The following is a 22,809-nucleotide window of genomic DNA, read 5'->3' on the forward strand; positions in this document are numbered from 1 at the left end:
CTAAAAACAAATAAAGATAAGAGAATATAGCGTACTGGCATAGTTTTCCCCTCTGGCTGTAAATAAGCGATGCGGACCATGCTCAATGAAAAACATGGGATGAGATGAGACCGGGACCTGGTGATGAGTTGGTTGGCTGGGTGGTTTCCAAGTAGCTGCCGGGATCGAGTGTTGCTGTGTTACTCAATGTCAGAAATGGCCACTTTGCATAGCAAAATTGCTAAGTTTAAGGCCCCTGGCATTAAAGGGTAAGTTTATACAAATGTTTGAATTTTCGGCAAATTTAGAAGAGATCGATGGAAAATGTTGCTGGAGAGCAAGGTCTTGAATTTTTTTTACACAAATCTTCTTGATTTTTTAAAAGCTCAAACCGTCATAAAATCTCATTCATTATTGCCAGAAGGCTCAAAGTTGGCCATTTTCATGTTTTCAACATGCCTTTTCCATTTCTGGCATTCTTCAACTCTCCATAATTTTATGAATAGTAGGTCACGTGATGGCCTAGCTGCAAAGGGCTTATTGCAGAATCCAAATGATTTAAACTTATAAAACGGTTTGATATTTTGTGAAATTCTGAAATGTATGAAAGAGCGGATCATCGAAACAGAAAAGATGAAATACCAAACAATAACAAAAAATAGAGTTTTAGAACTAACGAAACGGTATGTGGAAGGATGTAAAAATTACACAGTTCTGAGTGAAGTAGACCGCTCTCAGAGAGGTGCATCGCACAGTACTAGGACATGCGATAGAACTGGTTGGTACCGTTTCCAAGGAGCTGCGGGGAATAGAATGACAGACAAATGCGTTCCAAAGGGACTCTGCGGTGTTGAGTACCAAGGTTGGCTTAATGGTTCGCACCCGACCATCACCGAAGGCGCGGTGATTCGTAACGTCTGTTTTACTGGTAATAATTCTTGCTGCCTATGGAGGAGCCTAATTAAAGTGAAGAACTGCAGTTCTTATTACGTCTATGAGTTGCAGAAATACTCTGGATGCAACGTTTGTTACTGTGGCAGTGCCAGTCCTGGTAAGTAGACTAGTTGCCTTCGTTGAATATTTTGGTTACAGGAATTGGCGAATACAATTAGGAGTAACTTTTGGTTTTCAAAAGAGGCTAGAATACGTCAGGTTCCCTTGGTTAACTGGTTAGTTTCGCCGTTTTCCATCACAGTCTCAGAGCGAGGTTTTATCCAGAATCATTAGAAATTAAGCTTAAGCAATGACGACATCGGCGACAAAGACAGCTCTTAAATTTACCTTTGAATTTGGCAGTTAAGTTCTCGAATGGATGCAGTCGTTACATGAAGTGTCGCTGAAAACATGGAGTTGCTCAAATAAATCTTTTGTCATATCTGAGGACAGGATGGAGTCCTGCAGACGTAGTGGTCAAGTGGATCAGGTGCAAAGCAATAGTGGCTGAGTTTGCAGCGAGGACGTTACAACGGAAAACAAGTTGTAGTGTCACTCAGTTGCTAGCCACGGGTTAGTGTTAATGTTTGAAAAAATATTAGCAAACGAGATAGACATTTGGTAAATTTTTCGTTCGAGCTAAGTAGCTGATTTAGATGGCACTTATGTTAACATCAAGAGACTAAAAATACTCATACTTTCCCTGGGAGGGATGTCAGTAAATCGCACGGTTGTCCAGTAGCTTTTAATTAAGAGCGTGTCCATGAGAAAACAGAACCAGGCAGGAGGTGATACAGCTCAAAACACCGATTTCGCTCAAACTTCGCACAAATGTTGGGTTTGGTGATTGAATGATTACGGCAAAAATAGCAGGTCAAAACATTTTATTACCTCCAAGTGAGGGGGACCCCTTCCAAAAAATGTCCATTTGATACCTATTTATGCACAAAGAAAACTGGCTTTGGTTTACTGTCTCTGCAACAGGAAAGGCTACGTAAAAATGAAATCCACTGGATCATGTTCTACAACTATCAAACTCAAAGCGTAGTAATGATTTAAACTAGGAAATTTGATTCCTTGGCTCTATTATGAAAAGATGCACATCACGTAGTGTTGTGAATAAACTTTAATTCATAGCAAACATCTGCAATGAGCAACAGCAAATTGAACACTCATAATTCTAACATGGATAGCACAAGCCATCACTAACGTTCTCAAAAAAGAGGGTGGTATACGGAATTTTCGTGACTCGTGGTCGGCCCTTTTTTTCCCCCGTGAAATGTGAAATAAATATTTTTTTCCTCGTGAATCGCGATTTCCATAGTCACCGTGAACCGTGATTTTCCAAAACGTTCTCTTTTACTTTCCGTGAAGCGTGAAATGCCAATGTTGTATTTTTCGTGAATTGTAAAAGGGCTGCATTATTTTCCGTGAAACGTGATCTATACCCCCCCCCCCCCCTCCCCCTTTACCGCCCTCAAAAAAGCCATAATATGTTTGGAGACTTGAATATTCTTTTTCCGTGTACTGTTTACATAGGACTTTAGGATTTATGACCAGCTTATGAAGATTCACTGAAACACAAAAGCCGTTTTCCTGAGTTAACATAATTAACTCGCATAAGCATTAGCTGAGTGAAATTGTAAGTTTAATATTCTGCTGTTGTATTTTTATACATATAGTAAAAACAAAACAAAACAAAAAAATTGAATATAGCTCTGAAAATCCTCGACAGAAATGTCTCAGTGCTTCCTTTCGTCGAAGGTTGATTCGTAATCGATAAAAAACTTTTTAGCTGGATATTTCTTGCTCATTTTAAGTTATGGTAAGACAGGAAAAAAGGCTTTCGAGTCTTCTTGCCTGGTTATATCATGGACACGCTCATAAGTCTACTCATTTATTCACCTTGACGGAGAGATACACTTCTGAGAGTAGAGCATGCTGCCTAAGAAAAATGGACGAGTAGGTTCCAGTTCGCACCGCTCGATCTTGAGTCCAGCGAGTCAACCATGAATCCTGTTAACAGGAGGAGGAGGGGAGAGGGCAGGGGGGGGGGGTGGAATATTCTTGCCCTTGGAACTTTATCTGAAACTCAAAGAAAACACCTTTAGATGCTCAATATAAACTAGCGAAGTTTCATTGCCATTAGTTATATATTCTTGAAGCCCTAGGAATCGAAGATATGAGAGCGGATCCTGCAACCCTCCGGCAATAGAAGATTGAAAACAAAGCCACGGTTTCTCCCTAACAAATAAACAGCGAACAAGTGTTTTGACTTTTTTCGTTAATGAATTGCCGAAATTTCCTTAAAGATATCAATTTTAGAAAAAAAATTACAGAACATGATGGTGAGTTAACAATCTTGTTATTGATGGCAATGTTGAAGCCAGGTTTTTACAAAATCCCTAAGGATTGATGAATTTTACCTAGCTGTTGTTTGTTAGTACCTTCTGTCGACCGAATCAGAGTTCATACCTAAATATCAGCCTAGTTTAAGTTTGATAGAGGGAATCAGCGTTCTTTTTTTATGTATATTTTTATTACATACACGTCCATACATGTGTTGTGATCGAGCTTACTTAGCTCTTAGGCGCTACGCGTATACATTTAGTGTTGATTGATTGTTGTTGATGTTTCTGCTCGTCTTCGCTTTGGTAATTAGTTATTACGTAACATACTAACAGAGCAGTAATGTGACATAATTATTCCCACGTCAGTTACAACAGCATCAGCAGAAAGTGACAAAAACAAAAGCAACAGCATCAACAGTAACAGCAGCAGCATCAGAAACATGTGCAACTTAAAAGCAACAACAACAACAATAACAACAACAACAGCTAAAACAACACCAGAAACAGCAACAGCAACAACATCAGCAACAACTGCAACGACAGCAGCAACAGCCACATTCGAAATAAAAGCAACAACAACATCTTCAGCAGCAACAACGACAACAACAACGGCAACAACAGCAAAACTAACAACAGCAGCAACAACAACAACAACAACGACAATGGCAACAACTGCATCAACAACAGCAGCAACATCGACAACTGCAACAACATCAAAAACAACAACAACAAAAGCATTGGTAAGTATTAAGCGCAGGTGTTGATTACAACGTGGACTGTTGGTTACTCAACCCGTCCACGCTCTTTGTATTAGTTCACATACATCAAATCACATAGAAGATCATGAATGTGACTTTCATCTTCTTCACCCAGGAGCAGAAATTCATTTCTCTATTGGACAAATTAGATGTCAGACAAAACACCTCCTTGCAGGTTTCTATTCTTTTCGTTGATTTACTGGCCTATATATGCTAACTGTGTTTGAGGTGATTTCTTAGATGAAATAACAACACCCAAAAACAATTTTAAACTTTTTTTTTTTTTTTTTCTAGGAGGCGGTTAGTTTATTTACAGACGTCACCGAGCTGTATAAAAACATCGATATCGAGGATGTTCAAGATCAATCACGAAGGGATTCTATCTTTAGGATGTCAGTTAGCTTTGAGAGATTTGTGCTTAATTTTAGCAATCACCATCTCAGCGAATTAACGCCGCAAATAAGAATCGTTTCCAACAGCCTTGGTGAGTAGTCATGTCAATTTTATTTTTTAGTCTACGTTCGCAGCTACACCCATGGTTAATGATCACAAACTCGATCAATCATTAATAATTTCACTCATCCAATCAGTCTATCAATCAATCAATCGATCAATCAATCAATCGATCGATCGATCGATCGATCGATCAAGCAAGCAAGCAAACAAGCAAGCAAGAGGCAATCAATTAACAGTCACCCAATTAGTCAGTCCGTCAGTCAGTCACTCATGTTTCAGTCATCGATTCACATCCATTGATTTCAAGCTGTACAATTGTGATCGCATTGTCTTAAATATGTATTTTGTGTACATATATCTTGTAGTGTGAAAGTTATTGAATTTCATGTCCGCCTTACTTTACAGCTTTGGCTCTTCGGCGAGGCTCACGTCAAAATGCGACCGACTTTCTTTTCGAGGAACCTAAAAGAGAAGCCTTTATCGAAGTTCCCTCCGCTAATTTCAACGATAATGGTTTGTGTAGTTATTCTTTTCTACATTTACCTGAAAACGTTGCAAAAATAGGAGCGTTTCTACTTAATTTATGTTAATCCTTCTATTGTCTTACTGTTGCTTATGACATGCTGTCGAGCTAAAGTCACCTTCAACAAATCACGGCATTTACACTATGTCTACCAGGATAGTCTTCATCGTCCATTTTTTCAATGTAACGTTCTTTTTGTTTTAATCTAGGAACGGTCGTAGTTGGTATTGCGTACAACGAACTTCACGAGTTATTTGTAGCTTATCATTCCAATAAAGATGGACATGACAGCTCCAGGTAACAAGTCAGAGAGCAGGCATTGCAAGTGTAAACCAACTGCGATTTCGATGCAATTTTAATGCGATTTATCGCCGCGACCCGCCGCGATTGTATTTCAGCCTACGGAAACGGTAACTTTGAGCAGCAGTTTTCTATACAGAGCAGGCGCGCTCTCTTTGAATGCGTCGCAAAAAAAGGTTTTTCCGCTCGGTTTGTTACTCTTTCTTTTGCTTTTGTCAAGGACGTGTAAATGTAGATAAAGACACTGTCCCCCGGCCCTCCTCTCCCTCCCCAATGGTCAATGAAGGCGATAGAAAATAACATTAAGCTTGTATTCGAGCACTCAGTGAAATTCCCCTCGGCTGCCTTTCGAGGTTTATCTGAATTTCCTCCATAGCTTCAGTTTTCAGTTGGTTTGTCGTTCCTCTAGTAATTACTGGTGTTAGTAATTTGGCACAACTCAAACTCAAAAAAAGTTACGTTTAAGTTTAATAATACTTTGTCATGCTAGTACAAGTAAAGAAATCACAGAAATTACAAAAAGTACATGACTGGAGATTAATTGGGGGAAACTAAATTCCCATACAAAGAATATTCTCCGATATTCATTCCAAAAAATTAAGAAAAAAGAATTTACTCTTTAAAAAATACATTCCGAGGGGTGCCTCCTTGTTGATGATTGTCACTTTTCTCATCAGAACTCGCCACAAAATTGCATCAGGTTTTGATCACAATCGAATTTCCAAATCGCGTTAAAATTACACTGAAATCACAGCTGGTTTTCTTTACACGCGATTTTGAATTCGCAGTTTCGGCGCGAAATAAATTGCATTGAATTGCGCGATACAAATCATGTGTAAACGGGCCTTAAACTTTTTGCTGTACGACAAGTGATTGCGTAGTTAGGCGGAGTTTCAAGAGTGATCAGACCGTAAGGCTAAAATACGTGGAAATCGCTTTGAAAGGCTCAAAAATTCGACAGCACGCACGAAGCGAGTGGATGTCATTTTCTCCTGTATTTATTTTCCGTATATACATGTACATTTCATATAAAGTCATAAAATTTTCAGTGTTTCGCAAGATCGTATAACCATGCACGCTCGAGCGATAGCTTGCAAAACCTGTGTGTAGGCTGAACTACCACATGTACATGTATTACATGTATCTGCTGCCCCACAACGACGAGAAGTCGATTGGTTAACTTAGATTGTCATATTCTTATTCTATGTAGGCGACTCGGTACCAAAATAGTGGCAGTCACGATGAATCCAAAGCCGGGAAAATTAAAGAAGAACGTCACCCTGAGTTTCAGGCACCTGAAGGTAAACACAACAATAAAAACTCTATTGTGGTTTTGCACCCACTTAGTTGAAAACGTTTTTTTCAAATTAAATCTGTTCTAAGCAGGCTGCAGACGGCAAGACAGTCTGTGTGTTTTGGACTGGCTTCGGGGAAAAAAGGTGAGTATCAAGTGACAATTTTTAAGTAAAGATTCGCGTGACAGATTGTTGCTCGACACCGCCGCACGATTTCGCGTCTATGCTTAGCGGCACCAGGGGCTCAGTGTGAGCAATAAGATTGTCGTTTATAAGCGATAAGTTCACTTATTCTCCCGAAGAAAGAAGGAATCAAAATATCATGTTATCTTTTCTTTCCTTTCAAATTGTCGAAATTCGACTTAATAAGATAACGTAACACATTGCTTACCCTTATTTATATAACACGCTTTGCACTGTTTTTACTTTTTCTCGTGTAGGTATATAAGCTTAATATTTACGGCAGTTAAGTTAACGTGACAATGACCAACCCAAAAGCCTTATCAGCTACTTTGGTCACTACGCGCATTTTACTTTCCATTTATTGTAAGTTTTGTTTCTGTGTTCCTGTATTGAATGTTGTATCAATATGTAAATAGTGCAAAACAAATCTGAATGTTTCATTGAAGCCCTGACGGATGGTCCAGGGAAGGATGTCATGCTGTGAAATCGACGAGCAATGCAGAAGAAACAGAATGCAGTTGCAATCATTTGACTCACTTTGCTGTTCTAATCGACTATAGCGATGCCAACAGTGGGGTAAGGTGTACCACGAAAATCACCGAGCCATGGAATGGGCTGGAATTTTTATCCATCGAACACATCACCTTACAGTCAACTCACAACAACACGTTAACAGGAATCTGGGCGGGTCAACAACAAAAAAGTGGGAGTGGTCAATGTACAAAACTTCGAGTTCTTTCCGCGGTTCGGTAATTTTTGTAGTAATCTGTAGTTGGGTTCTGAGGTGGTCTCCACTGCAAAAAGTTGTCGTCACTGATCGAGGCGACATGGATTGGGTGTCTGGAAAACCCGAATAGCGAATACCGAATAGTACGAATAATGCGAATAGTGCATGGCGAACAGTCTAGTGGCGAATAGTGGCAAATAGTGGCAAACCGTAGCAAATAGGGTACCCAGTATCTCGCAGACAACCTCGCAGCAACGTAGGGTGGGATTTTCCCGCTAAAAAGCACAAACGCTTATCACTGCTTGTCAGGACAAAAGGTGTATCTAAACGTAATTTCTTCTGTTTTAACCGCTGCAAAAGCGTAAATACGTCTTTATTAGATTATCCTTAGCTTTTGTTTTCTGTTTTCTTAATGTCGGCGATGGACAGCCCTAGCCTGAGTCCGGAGAAGAAAAGGTAATAAATTCACTGAAATTCTGTTGCTTATTAAGATAATTAATCAACTCAGGATATAAGATCTAAAGCGGTGACTATTGACGACTATTCGTCACTATTCGCCACTTTTCGCGACTGTTCGCCACTATTCGCACTGTTCGAGACTATTCGCACTATTCGGGACTATTCGCTATTCGCTGTTCGCGACTATTCGCTATTCGCTATTTGGGTTTTCCAGACACCCACGTGGATTTGATACTGCAATAATTGGATGCATATTTAACTGACTTTTATCCGTTCAACAGTTCGCCGGTATCCTTGTATAATCCCTAATGTATAGAGGCGCTCTAAAAGAAATGTTCCTCAAAATGTAACCTACTGACCGCGGCGAGTCTTTGCGTGTTCCGACACAGACTTTCCACCCATACTCAACCTACAAGCAAATTGGGTAGCCCACATATTGTGATTCCAAAATTGGTTTTTGCCTAAATTTTAAAAGCATTGTCAATTAACAGTTATGCAGGTAGGAGAAAATATTAAAAAAAAAAAAAAAAAAAAAAAATAGTCAAATCTTTATGTCGTAATGTCTCGTTTTTTTTTTTTTTTTTCTCTTATTTGCTAATTTATAAACTGGAAGCTCACAAAGACGGATGAGAAGATATTGAGGATTCTTACTTACGTGGGATTAGGTCTCTCCATAACAGGAGTAACTATGACTATAATAGCATATGCGCTTCTCGCGTGAGTAAGAGAATAACTAAACAAATACCTAGAACGCTTACAAAGGTACTGTCTGAATGTTCCTAAATAAGATGAATTACATGTTTAACATTTGAAGTACTTGAGTAGATCTAGACAAACTAGATCGTCTAACACCCTGGACATACCCCTGACCATAACTTTTTGCCGCTTACCAACTGGTCAGCGCTCTTTCCTTTACAGAGGAGCCAAACTATGGAACTCTTTAAGTCACATTATTATATGGCTGTGTCTCACAAGGACTGGGAACTACCGAATTTACGAATTTGATTGGCTGAGATCGATATTGACCACGGTCTAGATTTTCCCATCTAGACCGGCATCTCCACCGATTACATTTTGCCGTGAAAAAGTTGCAAACTAAATACAAAAATATTGACTATTTTCTTCCAAAATATTAGTTCCAGAAAATATCCATATTATGGAAGTGCGAAGCCTGATGAGAAAAAAAAAGTAAAGAGTACGAGTCTGGCAGAATTAAGTTCAGCTCATCGCCAGTCGCAGGCAAAATGTCAGCTAGTACAAACCAGTTACATTAAACGAATTATTTTTTTTTTGTTTGCCATATAATAAACATCTTATTAACCGAGCTTAGTCGATCTGTATGTGAGAATCTTGACCTCGATCGTATGTACAGACCTGACTGCGTTCGGTCTGTGCTTCTGACCTCGGTCAAGATTCTCCTATACAGACCTCCTGCTCGGTTAATAAGAGCTAAATCTTAAGTGTGTAATATGCCCCAAAACTTCAAGCGTCACTTTGCAGATTTGTTAATTAGTTGAATGTGATATTTTAGTAGGTTGAATGAAATATATTTTCTTATTTACCGTGTTTTTGAATCTTTATAGCATTTCTGAATGTATTTATTGCTATAATAGTATTTCAATTTGTATTTTTCGTTTATATTGCAACTGAAAAAAACACTTTTACGGTCAATAAAGTTTGTATGTATGTATATATCTAGACTCACCCAGGCTCTGCCTAGTTTCGCACTAGTGTTGGGATCGCGTATTTCCAAGACATGGTGCCTGACACGGTTAACTCAAAATAATGCAAAACGTTGGGAATTACTAATGGGAAAGTTTCACAATATTGAAAAACATAATTTTGAAGAGTGGTATAAATGCCATTAAATAATTGAGCTCCCCCCCCCCCCCCTACCCCACCCATAATTTTCCACGCGGTTCGCCTCTTGGCTCATTTGTCCTGAGAGAAAAGGCCTTATCACCCATGGTAGTCGAGGTCTAACAGTAAACTTTTAAATTATTCACATTTGGCGTTTCTCCGATCAGCGATGTGCATCAGCCTCTATCCCAAATCAGAATGAGTCTGGCTGGATCCCTCGGAACTGGAGAGATACTATTTCTTTCCGGAATTGGGGCCACAGAAAACATGGTAAGAAACCTTTTGATGGTCAGAGTTAGAGGTTACAGTGCTGGCTAAGCTGAGAGAGGATGTAAACACCACGAAGTGACGACTCAAAGTACACTATTAGCTACTGTATCAATATCTAATGTACTGCGCTACATTACAGGCTGCATGTGTTACAGTAGCCGCTCTTCTGCAGTACTTTCTGATGGCATCTTTCTGTTGGATGCTCACCGAGGGAATCTACCTTTACTTGCTGGTTGTAAAGGTTCACAACATCGAAAACAAGATGCGCACGTATCACGTGATGTCGTGGGGTAAGTTCTTGAGCACCTTTTAGCTTCAGTGTCTGTTCTGCTACACTCTTGCAATCTATTTCCCCTCAATATCCTTCTACCGCAGGTTTTCCCGCTGTCATTGTCGCCATATCGCTGAGCATTGCTGCAGGAAAAGATGGAATCTATAGTTTTGTCGATGATGATTAGTAAGCGCTTTGCAAACGTTTCCGTTCCTCCTCTTTTATTTACTGCATTCTGTCACGATTTCAGAACTTGAGGTCCTATGTATCAACTGTTATATTTTTACTTTTGCTTTAAGCCGCTGGATGTCTTCGCATAACAATCTGATTTGGACGTTTGTCGCAATCGTGTTGGGCATTCAAACCGTAAGTAAAACGACTGCCTAGTTAGTCTTCTTGACTTGAAATGCATCGAATCATTGTAATAAAGTTCAATAGATAATGACGTTTTCGATTGAGGCCGTGATATTCCTTAAACAGATGTCGTATATAGAGATTTGTTCATAAAACTTAAGCCAAACCCCATGTTCTGTTTTCTTTCTTTAGCTCAACTTGTTGATATTAGTTCGGGTCGTAAAGGAAATCACCTCAATGCAGCCAACAGCAGGAGATAATAATATTCACCAGATACGGTAAGAAGAACATTTACCGAAAAGGAACATAGTTTGCTTAACTCTCACAACAAGATTTAGTTCAGCAACGTTTGATACAATCCATGCTTCTAGTTTTTTTTTTTTTTTTCTTTTTTTTCTGATGTTTACTGAACATTTAGAAATGAATTTTTCTTCACTAATGTAATAGACCATATTTGTATTCTCGGTATTGAACTGGAACTAGCTTGCGTTGGAGATTCATACAGGGAAATATCATTGAAAAAGGACAAATGCTATTTGCATTTGAAAAGATTCCCCGCATTAGCCATTAGCCTCAGTTGCAAGCTAGTTCCAGTCCAATACCGAGAATACGAATATGGTCTATTTATATTGAGAGAGTAACGCGGTTGATTTACATCCCAAGAATATTTGGAAGATAGGTTTTTTTTTTCTTTCGTACATGTATGTGCATTATTATATCGCTTATTCAATGCAATGAAATCGAAAATTTGTGATGCGTCTACGTGCCATCAACTCATTGTCATTGTTATCATCTTTTTGCAGACTTGGCATCAAAGCATGCTTGGTAATTAGTCCTTTGCTTGGAATCACGTGGTTGTTTGGTCTTCTGACGCCATTACACAAAGCTTTCATCTACATTTTTACTATCCTCAACTCTACTCAGGTGAGTTATTTGTTCCTACAGTTCAATTGCCTTTGCACTCCTAAATGCATTTTTAATTAATGGTTTGATATAGATTTTGTTTTCGACAAAAATCGCTTTCCCGACATGTACCTTTAATTACAGCTGTGTGTAATCTTGTGTGTTTGCTGTTTTTAAATGAGGAATTATTATACTTGATAACGATAGGTCTTACTGGTCTCAGTCAGTATTTGAAAACAATTGATTGCCGGTATACCAAGGTCTTGAAAAAAGTTTTTATCTTGGTCTACCTAAATGCGTGTATAATTTGCTTATTTCAATACCTTTGTTTTGAAGGGGCTCTTGATTTTTCTCCTACACTGTGCAAGAAACAACCAGGTGAGAGGATTCTGAAGACAGTCAGGAAAATAAATTTCTTCAAACAGTTCATCTGTTATCTGTGATTTAGTATCACTTTTGGCGCAGTGTAGCCCACTACGTACAGGCTTTTTGGGCTCGTCACGCAATCTTCCTCGAGATTGCGTAACGAAGCTCAGATCTAGACCGCGACAGTATGAACGCAAAATAGGCTAGCTGTCGAGAAAACAAGCCGGTTAACTATATTTTTTTTCCTCTCAGCAAGAAAGATCCCTCACCGGGAATTTCCCAGCATATTCGGAAAAACTAGTCGAGACACTCGGAATAAACAAAAGAAATAACGGAAATCTCACTTGCCTCGGGTTAACTAATCAAGAGCAGTTTCGATCCCTGTAGGGACTGGGAATGAATTCAACTAGTTTGTCAATAGCTAACCACACAACACGTTATAAAGCAAAGTGCAACTGAAACAAACGTAAGAGACATTTTTCCTCAATCAATTCTGTTGTTTTATGAAATCTGCAGTTTAGAAGAGAGCGGTTCAAAAGAAAGCTAAATGTGATTCTTCCAGCTGTAAACGATCCACGCCCTTCCAGGAAAATTTCAAGGGTCAATCCAAGTGTTGTGGGCACGGCGGAAATAATTGAATTGCGGTCAGGTAGCGGTGTTTTTGAGCTGAAGGAGCAGTGAAGAGGAAACTTTCAGCTACTGTAGTATAACCTTATGACTAATGAGCTTAGTTTGTTCTTGGAGCTGATTATGAACGAGTTTTCCTGTTATCTAAATGATAAATAATTAAGTTTTTCAACCTAAGTAGCGTAGCAGTAAAGAACAAGTTGTGTTAAAATATATTTATTGTTTTTGCTACCGAGTTCTGGAGCTAGCTTTTATTTTGTTCTTGAGAATTAGACAACATTTCGTTTGGATTCTATCTCTGTTAGTTTCAACGGGCGACAGTGTTATATCTGAAGGCTTCTGTTTCTCAAGTTTCATACGAACAGTAGTACCGGAAACGTTCTTTTTAAATGTTTAACTAGTCTAGCATTCTAGGTAATGTTCGGACATTCAGATGTTGTTGTTAATAGCGCTCAGTGCACTAAGCTAGACCTAGTTACTTGACCGGCATGCCACTTAACTGAAGGAGTTAAACTAGGGTCTATACCAAGAAACACATTTCAGTTCTTCGTGAAAAATTAATAAAAAAAAAAAAAAAAAAGTTTTCGGGTTTTTCTTTCTTTTGTCTTATTAGACGGCTGCTAGTCTGATAGCTAATAGATCACGATGAAGGTTTTGATAATTATACGGTTCAACTATGTCCAAAGCTTAATTACTGAACGGTTCAGCCATTTGCAGAGGTAAGCCCGCTTAGTTTACCTGTGACTCATTTGCACGATGCCAAATAAGGTCAAAATTACCTTTCGTGGCTTTTACGTTTAAGTCTGTATACGAGTCAAGTGGCCCGTCAGGACGGAGCGTAACCCGGTTTCTGTCACATGAAGCGACTTGAAGTATTTTTACTCCTCAAGATGGTCTTTCAAAACTGTGCCAGGGCAAAGTATGCCCCCTGCTAGGAGCCCACGCCTCTACCTAACGGCGCCATTCATTAAAGAATACTAGTCACTTCATAGTCGGATGACTTCCTACTCCCCCAGCGGCTGGCTGGATATAACTGCTCTAGTGTTACAGCTATTCTAGTGTTAAACGTAACGTGCACTATGCATTTCCAAAATAGATTGTAAATATTGATATCACTTTTTGTTTGGGAGACCAGTAATATAAAAACAATAAAAAATCAAAATATTACATCGGTACTTTCCATTCGAATATCGATCGAATAGCTGTATACATGTAAGTCATAAAATGATCCCTGAAAATCTACGACAAATATTAATGAAAGTTACTTTAGCTTGAGAAGTACTTCATGTGAGTTGTAATAACTATAATGTTATTAGCAACGCCAAGGTTTTATTTGCCTTATCACTCTGAGGACTAGATTTGAGTAAGAGTCTGAGGTTTTGGAACAATGTGCCCGAGATTAGTGTTGTTAATTTCATTGGTGTACCTGGATAGATTCTACATGTAGAGTAGATACGAAGGAAAAAAAAGTAGTCTGAAAAATTGAAACTAATTGAGAACCTACTTAGCCTAAATTGGCAATAACTACTCCAATATACAAGAATCAATTTTCTCTTTATTTTAGGCAAAGAAAAAGTTATTTCTTCCTCCGTACAAGGAAGATTTTAAAACGGTTCTTATCAGTGCTACCACAAAACAAGAAAAAAAAAACTTCGTTCGCTTTGATTTGTCATTGCTTTGTTGATAGGAAATTTGGAATGGAAATAAATATAATACCCATTTCGTGGATTTCCACGATACTGATTGACCGATATATGGCTATATTCCGAAAAAGAATACCTGAAACCCTCAGATCATTCGACATGGCGAGGAAAGCGTCACGGAAAGAACCCGAAAAGCCTTGAAACCTCCTGGAATGTTTTCTGTCAAGTACCGTCAAAAAGTTCCGAAGCCCCAATAGCCCTCACGCTTATGGATACAGGTCTATGCAGAGAAAAAAAAAAATCTTCTTTTATCTGATTGTTGGAAGAAGCCTCTAGACCCCCAGAGATGCGGTCTGGCTGGTCAGGCCTACAACTCTTGGCTGGCTGGATGAACCCAGGGTCAATCTGCTACTAAAATTAGCATTACAATAACGAAGCTGTGGACAAAAAGGCTATTGTTTTCACTAAAATTTTACCACGTTAACAATTTAACGTAAACGTAAACGTGAGGTGCACAATTGTTTTTTATTATCGTTATGTTTATTTTAGTTAAATTATCGTTATTTCAGTGTATTTTAATGGTCTCGACTTACGGGAAAAAAAAAAAAAACCAATATGGGTCGCATTTTTAGTGATGCACACAACTTTATCACTTCAATCTCAAGCAGCTTCAGAGTTTTGCATAATTAGGAGGCAGTTCTTGTCATTGGCAGTTAAGCATATCAAACGTACGACAGGTGTGAGCATGAGCAGTATGTGCAGTCTAAGTTGCCTCTCTGAATTCTTCAAGAAAGGATTCGTAAAAACCCGAACCCTACTTTGAATCTTCATGGTCGCTTTTTTTAGAAAATTTGTAAAAATCATGAAGCGACTGACGACATCGACTTCAATTCTGAATTAAAATAGACTGTGGCTAAGCCAGGATAACAATATTGCATGTTAATTAACATATCCTGTTTATTTAGTCTGCCATATTTTACGCTGCTTTGTCAGTGTTATTTAGACTTGTCGTTACGGCTACAAGTTTATGGACCAATGCTTGCCTCAAAAGCTCTTGCATGCCTTTCATTATAGTCTAAAACATTGATTCATGGCGTTTTAGTCAACCTCTAAGACGTTCCATTTGTTTGAGCATATCATTTGAGTCGCTTGAGTTGCACCATATGTTCTCTAGAGTGACAAGTCACCCCCGCATTAGATGTTAATTTAGGGAAAACTTTCCGTCTGCTATGTATTTTAAATCCGGATTACGTCACACTGCCTTTATTGGTAAACGTTTATAGAGAGAAATTACATGACAGCCTATCTCCTCAATATAAACTGTATACTGAGTTAATTGCAAAGAGTTTGGAATTGCGACCACCGTTTAACTGAATGTGTTGATGGGAGGAACTTTATTCAGGAACAAATAAGGAAATTTAAAATGAGGACGGGAATTCGCTTATTAATCATTCTCTTGAGTGAGTATAAACATTTTTTCTCTCTCTTTATCTAAAGTGGAGTTGACTGAGAGCCGAGAATATAACTAAAATTATTATTATATTTGAGAAATGAAGCGTTTATAGATTGTGATCTGCAAAGTTTATTGGCAGCTGAGCAACAGTGGGCAGTGAAATTTGGACCGACAGCTCAGGAGGAATCGCCGACAGTTTAACCAACCTTGCATCTTCCGTGGCTAATAAAAAAAACAATTATTCTTTCTACTTGGTACTAAGTATTTGTTAAATTGATGGTTTGAATGTTATATGCCCTGAAACGGTGAACCAGAGGAAAATAGCGAGTAACAGAACGAGTTTCTTTGGGCTCTTTACTCCACTTGCGAAACAACATTGACTACTAAATTTCGGTTTTTATCGCGAAAAGTCGACTTAAACAGTCTTTAAAGGACATGCTATCTATATTTTTTTTTATTTTTTGTCACTTTTTAAGTAGTGTTTTTCAAATAGTGTGCTTGGGTTATGCCTTTACAACAAGGAGACAATCATACTGACAAATACAAAGACAATAGCTCAGATTTCATGTTTTTTACCTTCAAGTGTTTAGCGTTCATACGCTTTCTTTTCATCCTTACCGTTTGAAAGTTCCTGTCAATATGCTTGTGTTTATTCGAGACATGGAAATGTTGAGCAATTAATTTCAATCGCTTTACGGCTCTTTCGCTTGGTCATTGCGACGATTTTCTTTCTTGATTATAGACAAATTTCGTTTTAAATTTTTTGAGTAGAAAATGAAACCCTCGACCTTCGCTTGAACGTGACAAAGCAAAAAGATGGCAATGTATTGTCGGCTACCAAGCAGGTGACAGAGATTTGCATAGTCAAAAAGTTAATTTCTTTGTAGTTTAAAAAAATAGCGGAAAAATAGCTCACTGCAATTATATTCATTTTTATCACGAAATATTGATAATATTTTTCATTCTACGATTGGTTTTGATATTTGGAATCCTTTACGGAAAAGTAGAGTAAATAATAATAATAATAATAATAATAATAATAAGTTCGTCCGTCAAACGGAAGTTGAAAAACGTTAGTGAGAAATAATGCTAAATAAGAACCACTGTTTCAAAACCTCGCGCATACAGCATTTTCGAGTAGTCGCCTTAAATCGGCCAAGGTCGCAATGCTATTTCTGCCAATTTTGCTTAAGTCGCCTAAAGTCACCGTAAATAGCCCAAAGTCGCCTTAAGTTACGGTGACTTAAGGTCCCAGAGTAGGCCTTATCATTGAGATATTTCACGCAATTAGGGTGTTTGAAGTTTTATTGTAATTTTCTTCTTACGAAAACCCTAATCCTTAGGCTATTTCGAAAGTTGGTGAATTTACTAAAGACTGTTGAGCTGCTCGTTTGTCCATTTCAGCTAAACTGCTTTAATTAGTCGAGCGAATTACCCTCGTATTTCCTGTCAAAACTCAGTCACGTGCAATGGGCAATACCGCAGACACGTAATAAAGGCTCAACCTTCTTTCCACGATGTTGAATTCGATGCCAAAAGGAAAAGATATTTCGAATATTTTAACAAATGGTGCCATCTTTTCTACGTTAAAACAAACAGACCCAAACTCCGTTCGCGGTAGATCCACTCTAAAAGATGGCGTAGTCACTGAGCGTATATTTCGATACGGGTCGTTCCGCGAACTCAAAATAGCAAAAGAATCGAGTGATTTAGCGAAGGTCTTACCAGAACCAATAAACAGAAATGTGGACAGAGATTTACTACAGACGACAAAAGAACATTTACGAAAGTTTTAGGTGCTGATAAAGACAAGGTGCGTCGTAATCAAACTCTACGAAACTACAGCAAAGTTAAACGCAATTTACATTTACGTAGTAATTATCATATTTATTTGACCTCTATCATTTATTATTTTTTTGCACAAACAGATCTAGAGTACAATATCAGGTGTTATTTTTCTATTTCTGCTTTCGTCAGTGTATTATATTCGCATGGCCATGAAATGCTTGCGTGGTATCAAATAACATGGTGTCAAATGAATGTCTTTCATGTGACGTGGTCATGCAGTCGAACCTATTGTAAGCTCTTACGAGAGGTGGTCGCTTACGAAAGCTTAAATCACGTTGCCTCATTAGCATATGGTAACGGTAGAGTCTTACCCCATGTGTTAAACGTTTTATTCATGTGAAAAGTCAATTTCAAGAAAACTATCCTGTACTTCCCATTGATACATTTCCGTTTCTTGTACTACCCAGCCATGAGACTATGTTACAACACCTTATTATCCAATTTCTGCTCGATTATCTGCTAAGTGGTCGCTTACGGGAGGTTAAAGAAAATTTCAAACTTTTAGCTCAAAGGTGGTCGTGGTCGCTCACGAGAGGTTGTCGCTTACAAGAGGTGTCAAATATAGTGATTTGGCTTAATGGAAACTTTTGGTATTTTGGAAAACTGACCGCTGAGGAGAGGTGGTCGCTTACGAGAGGTTTTAGTTCTATCAGATATAACATCCTTTAGGAACTTGATCATGACGTTTTATAAAATTAACGTGTTAGCTCGACAAGGTTCTTCGTTTTGTATAATAGGGCACGTTTGAGTTTCCAAGCTTTTGCGTTGCGTGACATGAAATGCCGTGTCGCGCAAGTCAAAAGATGAGTTACCGCTTTAGTTTTGTTAACTGAACAATTCTTACACTAGAAGAAGTATTAATTTTAACATGTCGAGATTCCAGAGCGATAACTTTTCGTTTCAATTGCAAAACTCAATGACAGATGTTTCTGTTACTTTACGTCCGCCATATTTGTGCCCCTTGCAAAGGCTCTACATATTTGGGTGAAACACTTCTCCAGATAATGCGCAAATGAAAAACTGCAGACACTTAATTCTTGGCAAGGTTGTTTATATATCAATCATCTATCATATTCCAGATTCTTAACTTTATTTATTGAATGATTATGATTTTTAGTTTTGATCGCATGAATTAGAAGCAATAATAGCAGTATCAAGTTTGTATAAAAGACGAGAAAAAAAAGTGATATTTTACACGGTCAATACTGAATCGAAAATCGTCGCGTTTTAGAGAGTCTTTCGGCAAATATCTATCTTTGCGTAGCTTTGATACATCATCAAGTGTGTACAACAATGCGAGCTGCAGATGGCATTGTACTACTCGGTGTAATGACATTGAACCAAATCCCGGGCCTTCTATACATATTATTGATCCTACTCTAACAACTAAAGCACCATATGATCAAGTTGACCTTATGTAATTTGGTGAAGATGCTGGAAAACAATGTGTTGTTGTAAGTTTGAGTGCTTTGATTTACAATAAGATTAAAGGAATACATAGCTGCCCGGGCATAGCTGTAAAAAGACCTGGTACAAATTATGGAGATGGTAATCAATATTGTATTGAACGCTGTCACAATGTACAGGGCAGGTTTAATTAATACAAACAGAAGTACCGTTAATGACTGGAGATCGCTATGTCTGAGAAAAATAATTTACTAGCTTAATTATAGTGAAAGCTGCACTGGTAATCTAAATCATTGTGATTCAATAATTGAGGGGTATCAGTACAGTATGTCCAAAGACAGGGCTTTGGATCACTCTTGACACAAAATTATTCTTGATGTATTCTGACATTAAAATGTATTGGTGTCAGTATCTATCTTACCGATAATGGGAGTTATAAGATATTTGATTCTCATGCAAGAGACGGATTTGATAGAAGCCACCCCCTAGGTACATGGGTACTATTAGAAGTGCCATATTCATTCAAAGCATAGTACAATATTTCCAGACTTTACACCCTCTCAGAGGAGTGCACAAAGGCTTCACAAAAGTTTAGGTTTCAGGAGTAACCATCGTTTTGTATTGTGACAGATCTTTTTCGTCAAACAACACAAAAGCAAAAAACGAAATGCAAGATATCATAATTGAAATTAGTATGAGAACTAACCATTATTATTGTTATTATTATTATTGTTATTATTATTATTATTATTATTATTATTATAATTGTTATCCGAAAGTGAAGTATGATCATCGCAGTAAATTTTCCAATTTAAGCAACTGGAAAGAAGAAGCCTGAAAAAAATCAGGGCTTCAACGGGATTCGAACCCGTGACCTCCGCGATACCGGTGCGATGCTCTACCAACTGAGCTATGAAGCCACACATTGGGAGCGAGGTCAATTAATTGAGTTCATATCTTCCCGTGAGTGAAATGATGTGAAGTATATATGAAATAATTCATATTTGAACTGCGGTAGTAGATGAAAGTGAAGTATGATCATCGAATCCGTTGAAGCCCTGATTTTTTTCAGGCTTCTTCTTTCCAGTTGCTTAAATTGGAAAATTTACTGCGATGATCATACTTCACTTTCATCTACTACCGCAGTTCAAATATGAATTATTTCATATATACTTCACATAATTGTTATCCCTCAGTCAATACAGCAATGCCGAGGTTTGAGATTTTCCCTGCAAAGACCGAACGTTCGAGGTTATTAAGTTGTTTATTACGTGGCTTTTTGCTTTGTTTTTGCAATCCCGTAATCAGCCCGTCGGCGTTACGGGAAAATAATGCCCTATAACTGACCAATCAGAGCGCGCGTTATATCGGCTACGAGCACAAGCCATATAATAAATACTAAATAATCCTGATCATGATCAGCCTTTAAGATACGAGTTGCCGGGGTCATATTCATGTAATGAAAACAGATATTATTTCTCTTCTTTGGAAAAATGAGTTGATTTCTCGTGTCAGAATTTTCTGTCAGTTGGGAATTGAAAATCAACCTGGTAACCGTGAAAACGATGACCATAAAGGCAAAGATTGTACACACTTAGAAAACTGTCTGTTTATCAGTTAAATGTTTTAATTCCCGTAAGATGTCGCTGATAACGAGCAGAGGTGTTATGGAATAATGACGATAACCCTAAGTTGTAAGCAGCCTTGCACAAATTTAACTCAAACCTTTTAAACTCTTTCAGCATCTGCCAACTTGCTACTGACAGGCACCAATTCAGACCCAGGTAACTATAATATCTAGATCTAGAAAGGTATGTGGTAACAGCGCTGTGTAAAACTGCCTATCATTTGTTTCTACATGTCGACTTAGGACTATCTTTCAAGATCTCAACATCTCCAACCTTTTGGAAGGAAAGAACAAACAATTACTTGCTTGTTCGATAGGATAATTTTTTTTTTTTCTGACGTGAAGTTGAAATTATCTTTGCGTTATCACAAAAGAGAGCAAAAATTTCAAAAAATATATTTGCTTTTTAACACTGATCGAAATTCGTAAAGTTAAAAGGAAAAAGTTGATAAAGAGAACAGCAGAGTATTCAAAGTCGATATGTAAACAGATTATAAGGAAATGCAATAGACCGTTTTCGATATAATAAAATTCAGCTTGGCAGTGAGGCTTAGAGGACACAAACAAAGAAAATAAAATGACCATGTTTATTTATTTTGTTTGGTTGCGTCCTCTAGACCTCACTATCAAGATGAATTTTGATATATCAAAATTAACCTATTTAGTCGATTACGACTAACCTTTTGTTTCCTGTTCAAGGGGATTGCTGCAAAAATTACTCAATTCTTAATGAAGTAGACCGCGCCCAAGGAAAGGCATTTCTGCCACCTTCCAGATGCGATAAGGACCTAGTAACTGGTTGGTACCGTTTTCAAGGGGCTGCTGGGGACCGGATGCCTGACGAATGTGTTCTTAGATGGCGCTGCGGTGCCATGCATCCAGGTTGGCTTAATGGTACACACCCTACAATAGCCGATGGTGTGGTGAAACGCAGCGTCTGTTTTAGTGGGCCAACAAACTGTTGTTTGTGGCGTAACATAATTAAAGTAAAGAACTGCAGTTCTTATTACGTCTATGAATTACAGAGGCCACCGTCGTATTATTTTCGCTATTGTGGTAACGCCGACACTGGTAAGTTCACTCGGGATGAGTTGCATTTCTAGAGAGATCTGAGAGTTTCTTAAAATGATTAGAATATACATATTTAGCCAAGCCTAAAAGCGAAGATCCTGATTGCAATAACTAACCATAAAGTTAAAAAGGGAATTTGTTTTTCTTGGATCAGAAACTCCAAAAAATGATCAATTGTGAGCATGTAATTTTTTAGCGTGTGCTTTCTCTGTTTCTTCTGGTTCAATTTTAACAAACTATACTCAATAAGCGTAACTAAGATTGTAGAAATTACGTACGCATTATATCGGAAAAAGTATCGGAAAAAAATCAACAACTAGCCAGGGGTAAATTTGCGCCGAAATTTTGCCTTTGCACGTACTCCCTCCTTCTCCCCCAAAGTAATGACCTAACTTAAGCCTGCGAACCAATCGGAAAAAAAAAAAAAAATCAGTGTCTAGTCAGCGGTCAACTTCAAAAAAGTACGGGACTTCGATGAGCTCTAAACCTGAGAAACCAGAAAATGCAAAGGACCGCATACGATAAACGATAAGCTCACATTCGATAAACTCACATACATACGGATACGATAAACTCACCCAAAACACTGGTGTTTCGGGGCGCAAGTGAGTTCAAAGTACGGAACTTGATATATTGAACGGGTCATTTTGCAATTTACGTGCAGTGCGTTGGCTGTTGGGCTGGCGTTACATATCTTCGCTACACAGTGCTGACGAGCCTCAAGAACGGCGATACAGCTGTCCACTGTTGCGATCCTACTTTATCGGTTCTTGTCATGTTGGTGTCTCGAAACGTTTTTCACGTAGTATCAGCCTTGCAGTCTATTGTTTGTCTTCTAAACGTGAGCCCGCGATACTGGTCAGAGGATAGCTTGTTTTGACAGCTGTCAGTTAACCGTAACATGGATGCCCCAAATCAAAGATATAAATGTTGTTTGCCGGCTGAGAGGTCCATATAGTGAAAAACTGTGACCGAGGTTTTGAAAATGCTGCCTGTGGCTGCAGACCGAGGGCAGCATTTTCAAGACCGAGGTCACAGTTTTTCCCTATACCGAACGACCCTAAGCGACAAATAACATATCTATTTTTTTCCCGCGGTAAATTGGCTTACAAGTGGGTTTGTTTACGCGACTTTGTCATTGAATT

The 22,809-nt window shown here is 38.3% G+C and overlaps 2 protein-coding genes across 2 annotated transcripts; both read left to right on the plus strand.

The window, feature by feature from the left end:
- Positions 1–612: 612 nt before the first annotated feature.
- On the plus strand, positions 613–21,696 carry LOC145467248 (uromodulin-like). The gene is made up of 2 exons (XM_081450799.1): positions 613–1,030; positions 21,293–21,696. The coding sequence occupies exons 1-2, from the start codon at positions 613–615 to the stop codon at positions 21,694–21,696; spliced, it is 822 nt and encodes a 273-aa protein (XP_081306925.1).
- On the plus strand, positions 3,926–13,198 carry LOC145468630 (adhesion G protein-coupled receptor L4-like). Its single transcript, XM_081452350.1, has 15 exons — positions 3,926–4,003; positions 4,316–4,505; positions 5,210–5,297; positions 6,511–6,601; positions 6,687–6,739; positions 7,225–7,354; positions 8,578–8,681; positions 9,992–10,094; positions 10,234–10,384; positions 10,470–10,551; positions 10,665–10,731; positions 10,912–10,997; positions 11,523–11,643; positions 11,959–12,000; positions 12,505–13,198. The coding sequence occupies exons 1-15, from the start codon at positions 3,926–3,928 to the stop codon at positions 12,667–12,669; spliced, it is 1,551 nt and encodes a 516-aa protein (XP_081308476.1). The 3' UTR covers positions 12,670–13,198.
- Positions 21,697–22,809: the final 1,113 nt, after the last annotated feature.

Source organism: Orbicella franksi, chromosome 14 (assembly GCF_964199315.1).
Source record: "Orbicella franksi chromosome 14, jaOrbFran1.1, whole genome shotgun sequence".
Lineage (NCBI taxonomy): Eukaryota > Metazoa > Cnidaria > Anthozoa > Scleractinia > Merulinidae > Orbicella > Orbicella franksi.

Bases quoted from the DNA above. Each gene is read 5' to 3' on its own strand.
- LOC145467248 (XM_081450799.1), top strand. From the start codon at position 613: ATGAAATACCAAACAATAACAAAAAATAGAGTTTTAGAACTAACGAAA. The intron at 1,031-21,292 runs GTAAGTAGACTA...TTCCTGTTCAAG, and splicing joins CTGTGGCAGTGCCAGTCCTG to GGGATTGCTGCAAAAATTAC.
- LOC145468630 (XM_081452350.1), top strand. From the start codon at position 3,926: ATGGCAACAACTGCATCAACAACAGCAGCAACATCGACAACTGCAACA. The intron at 7,355-8,577 runs GTAAGGTGTACC...ATAAACTGGAAG, and splicing joins ATAGCGATGCCAACAGTGGG to CTCACAAAGACGGATGAGAA. The intron at 10,732-10,911 runs GTAAGTAAAACG...TTCTTTCTTTAG, and splicing joins TCGTGTTGGGCATTCAAACC to CTCAACTTGTTGATATTAGT.